This window comes from Phycodurus eques, chromosome 6, assembly GCF_024500275.1.
Source record: "Phycodurus eques isolate BA_2022a chromosome 6, UOR_Pequ_1.1, whole genome shotgun sequence".
Classification (NCBI taxonomy): domain Eukaryota; kingdom Metazoa; phylum Chordata; class Actinopteri; order Syngnathiformes; family Syngnathidae; genus Phycodurus; species Phycodurus eques.
The window spans coordinates 11,137,185-11,142,184 of record NC_084530.1 but is presented as its reverse complement, the minus strand read 5'-3'; the positions used below and the strand labels follow the sequence as shown (position 1 = coordinate 11,142,184).

Below are 5,000 nucleotides of genomic sequence, written 5' to 3'. Positions count from 1 at the left end.
GCAGTGCTTGAGTGCGAATCCCTCCGCTGGTGGTGATGGTCACCAGCTTATTGCCCACCAGCCAAGTCATACTGCGACCCCCTGCCAAGAGGAACTCTGCGATTGGAGATCTAAGAGGAAGGTCAAATGTGCAAAATGGTGCAACCATCAACCATGTAATAAAATTGGAACAAAACCACAAAAAAGTCCTCACTTACCTTTTGGGCAGCGCTGAGAAGTTGGAAAAGACATATCGAGCCATCATGTCCAGACATGTCTCAGTGAGCTCCAAGTGAACAGTTTTCAGCCCCTCATCAGCCTGAGTTACTGCATTTTCATCAGCGGAGCCCAGACTGCAGGTGGTGGAGGAGGTTTGCATCCTACAGGATGCAATAAGAAGACAGAGAAACAAGAGCAAAGCAGAAATGCGATCAGAGGAAGACTCTAGGATTTAATTCAACATGTCTATCGAAACAGAAACATGCAAGTATTACATGCATTATGGTTATACAGCATAAGCATGCATGTATAATCACTAAGAAAAGCAAAAAACAAACAAACCCATGCTGTAAAGTAACGTATTCTTGCAGGCTAGAACCACCACATTGGCTATTCCCTTTTAGTTAAGCAAACTGTATAAGAGGCTGGATTGAATACTGTTCATATTGAATCACATGTTTACACAAGAGTTTGGCTTAAATTAAAAAGGGTCACCTCGACGCATTTCAAAGTTGGATTTCTGTAAAATGCCATAGATTTTAAGTGATTCAATTTTGGAGATTTAAGGGTAATTCTGGAATAAAGTCATGCATAAGTGTATTAAATAAAAACTAACTAAATTAAGTGTTGAAACAATACTTACCGTGCCTCTGCTTCTGATTATTACAGTTCACTTTTCAACATCTACTCAAAATTCCAAATGTGTGTGAAATGAGTGCAGTTGTGTCAACTCACTGCTGAGGTGTTAAAACAAATTTGCAGCCACTCAGCAGAGGAAGTAGGTTTAAAAAAATAATAATAATAAATAAATAAATAAATAATCAATTAACATTGCAGCTGTGTCTATCAAATCAATTCTGTTTTACGTATTATACTTTGAAAGTAGTTTAAAGGTCAGAGTGCAACAATTTTATGGCAGTCGGTTAAAATTCATATTTGCATTGGTAATATATTTTGTAATACATTTACAGCAAGTTGTCAACCATAAATTGGCTAAAAATGACTTTTTATTGAGCACTCCTGAACTTTGCCAATTTTTGAGACATCCTTGGTGTAGTTAGCTACTCTTCACCGCAAGGGCTACCGGAAGTGACGTAATGTTGGTCAATCATTAGCGTCCTGCACTTACTCTGAATGGGGAGCTACGTTTTGAAATTTGAGCAGGAAGAGGATTTATATACAGAGCTGGCTAAAAGTAGACTTGTGGTTAAACCCGACATCTTTGAGCCAATCAAGAGGTCAGAGTCTGCTACTTAGCAGCTCCACAGATGTCATAAACTGAAAGAGAAACTACTGGTTCAGTGTGACAGAGGACTCTGGAAAAGGGAACAAGATTGCGCAGAGTGGATGGTAAATGCCTATTGGTATATATTTTATATTAGGGCTGTCAAAGTTAAAGCATTGACTCATAAATCACAAAACAATTATCTCAATCATGTATTAAGTCAGATTAATCATAAAAATTTATTTTGATCACACACACACACTCCTTTACTATAACCCCAGATGGATATCTGAAATGTGGTGCAGGTTGCTATAAGGTCAGTAATCAGGTCAACGCTTACGCCAGTGCAACGATGAGTGGAGACTCCGACTGGCGTGATCGGCGACAAATTTTGCTTCAAGTCACCCCCCAAAAAACAAAGGTAATCTGCATATAGTGAATCACTTGGCTGGCGACCACTTCAGGATGTACCCCGCCTCCCGCCCGAAGATAGCTGGGATAGGCTCCAGCAGCCCGCGACCCTAGTGAGGATAAGCGGTAAAAGAAATTGGATGGATGGATGAACTCTCTTTTCATCAAAGCACAACAAGTTTGAAATAGTGTATTAAAGCAAAATGTGGTACTGTGTGTGGTACAGAATATTAGGCACCTGTGATTAATCAAAATTTAAAAGTGTGATTTATCCAATTTAAAAAAAATCATCGATTGACAGCCCTAGTATATATACAAATATATATATAAATATATATTTGCTCCAGCAGGCTGTCGGTAGAAAAAGTAAAACAAGCCATAGAGTCATGAGCAGTCAGCAGTGCATAGAAGGTTGCACTGTTAACCTTTTGGTTTAAACTGTAACTGCAAAAGGTTTTGGAAAATTTCTAATGCTCAGTGGATAATCCCCACCAATAGCATAGTTGTGGTCGTGCTGCTTTTCCCATTACCATGGCAGAGGGTGTCTGGGTTGAAGCCGTGATTGTCGAAGAGAAAATCGTTGTCACTGCAACTGGTTTCAGCCTGGCTCGAACTATGCCCGTGAATCTAATACTTTCTGCTAAATATTTGTGAAAACATGCCGGTTTGAATGTTACTAATACTTGCTCGACCGCAGTCCCAGATGTGCGCCCCCACGCCCCTCCCTTCCGGCTGCCCCCCTGCCAAGTGACTCTCGAGGATCCACTGCTCTTGTATTGGTATTTTATTTGCTAGGAAAGCTAAAAAAGCTCTTAACAGTGCACACACCATTTGTACAACTAGCTGCCGCACTGTAAAACGTGAAATAGCAAAACACACGGCATTAAACTGAACGGTCGGTGGATATTTGTGTGTGTGTGTGTGTGTGTGTGTGTGTGTTGGGGAGGGTGCAAGCGCGCATGCGTGCTAATACCAAATGAACGGACGATTTGCAATTTGTTACATCACAGGTGAAAATTTCTGAAGATGGGAAGGAGCTAGATTCTAAATAAAGACAATACATTCTGAGTTCTATTTAATCAATTAAACTGCTGTATAAGTGCGATACAATCACCTCAAAATGTCAGCTATGGTTTGTAAAGGTTAAAAGTTTAAATCTTTGCAATCTGACCTTTATTTCGAAAGGTATTACTCTGCCTCCTGTGAAACAGGAATGGAATGACGAACGCCGAAGTGAGAGAACTGTATATTTGACAACTGCAATGTAGATCATGAGTCATGTAAAAGCTGGTCAAAAAAAAAAAAAAAAAAATTTGAAAAAAGAAATTAAAAAAACTATATTCACCATAAGAGGCATAAAGGATAGAAAGGCCGAAAGTGTGCAAGTGCGACTTTGAGTTTTAATCTGAATTTGTATAGTTTCTCATCAAACCGTATAACAGGTTCAGCCCAGCTAGACCCAAAATCACACTAAAGGAGATTGCCATGGTCATAGTGTGTCTTTTGAGGTGAGTGATGCAAAATGGCAACCAATGTCAGCAGACAAAGAAGACTGTTTTGTTGCTGCTGTCCCCATCACTGATAAAGTGACCTATCAGGAAAAAGGAGCATTGTGGGGTGCACTTGCCAGTATAGAGAGTTTAAGATCACAATACTTTGGAAATGCATGCTTCACTCCCATCCCTCCAGCCATTTTTTTATAAGCCAATAAAACCCAGTCAGGGTCACATCAAGCAAGACAAACAAACAAACAAGTCAAACATTTGACATGAAATAAAAACTTGAGTGTTGGCACAAAATCAACCAGAAATACATCCACATGGACTATGATGCTTTCCAGTGTCTTCTGTAAACACTCCAGCATGCAAAAAAATTATCACAAAAACTAAATCTACAACAGCAAGTGCATGATTGCAGCACATAACAGACAAGTGTTTGACACACAAATTTAAGCATGCAGCACCCACTCGAGGTGTCCCTGGCAATAAATGACCACGCGACAGCATGAAAATGACCAAACACCCCATCAACCGTCCCATGAAGGAGACAATCAAAGGTTTGGTGGTAGTTGTTTTTTTAGTTTGGTTACCAGGAGGACTCTCTAACCTGCGGACCGCATGATCGGAGACACTGATGCTGCGGGATCGGAAAGCGTCCATGGCTGACAGGTCCCTCAGCTCTTTAACTGGAGAGCTGCTGTTATTGGCTACCACCGCTGCTGCCTTCGCCACTTTTGCCGCCCGAAGACTGGGCAGTGATGAATGCCATGGCGAAGGGTCGACGGGAATGGGCATGGGTGGAGGTTATAGTGGCGGTGGGTAGTAAGGGGGTGAGTCAACGTCAAGGTGGAGGTGGTTTAGAGGTGATGAGTTGAGGGGGCGTGTGGTGTGTGATGGTTTTTCAGGAGCCCATTGGAATCATCCCCCCAACACCAAAGCGACATGAGCATGTGACCCAGCAGCACACACCACACACAGAGGGAGTATACAGAGGGAAAGGTCACAAAACATCAAAGGGCAGAGGTCACAGGAGAAGGGGAGGCAGGGGATATGTGGAAGGAATCCAGGATGACACGACCACCCCCCAAAACCGCAACCGCAACACAGTGCCCAATCACAGGAGGCAGGGGAGGTGCCAAATGAAAAATTGAAAGAAAAAACAAAACAGGGTGAAAATTAACAGCAGTTGAACATTATAAATTAGATTTACATGACAGCGGAGAACTGAACTGAGGAAAAAAGATAAAAGGTCTATTAAAAAGGAAAAACAAACTACAGCAGAGGGCAAAACGGTTATTTGGAAATACAGTCCCCTCCAAAAGTATTGGAACGGCAAGCTCAATTCCTTTATTTTTGTTGCATACTGAAGACATTTGGGTTTCAGATCAAAAGAGGAATATGAGACAGAAGTTCAGAATTCCAGCTTTTATTTCATGGTATTTACCTCTTGATCTGTTAAACAACTCATGACAGAGTACCTTTTGTTTGAAGCCACCCACTTTTCAAGTGAGCAAAAGTATTGGAACAGACATTATTAAATGAACTCAAGTGAATAACATTTAATATTTGGTGGCATAACCCTTACTTCCAATAACTACCTCAAGCCTGCGACCGATTTACTTCACAACACTGTTGCATTCTTCATTTGAAATGCTTTTCCAGGCCTT

At 41.2% G+C, this 5,000-nt stretch overlaps 1 protein-coding gene across 5 annotated transcripts in view; it reads right to left on the bottom strand.

Annotated features, from left to right (window-relative positions):
* tsc2 (TSC complex subunit 2) overlaps positions 1-5,000 on the bottom strand; it is a 46,792-nt gene that overhangs the window by 17,827 nt on the left and 23,965 nt on the right. For 3 of the 5 annotated variants that reach the window (XM_061680632.1, XM_061680633.1, XM_061680629.1), the window contains exons 26-28: positions 3,941-4,081; positions 198-359; positions 1-110 (exon numbers count right to left, since the gene is read on the bottom strand). The exon at positions 1-110 is cut by the window's left edge and continues 49 nt beyond it. In XM_061680632.1, the coding sequence (XP_061536616.1) occupies positions 1-110; positions 198-359; positions 3,941-4,081 (413 nt within the window). The remainder of the gene's footprint in view (positions 111-197; positions 360-3,940; positions 4,082-5,000) is intronic. The other 2 variants (XM_061680630.1, XM_061680631.1) reach the window with 1 other exon arrangement.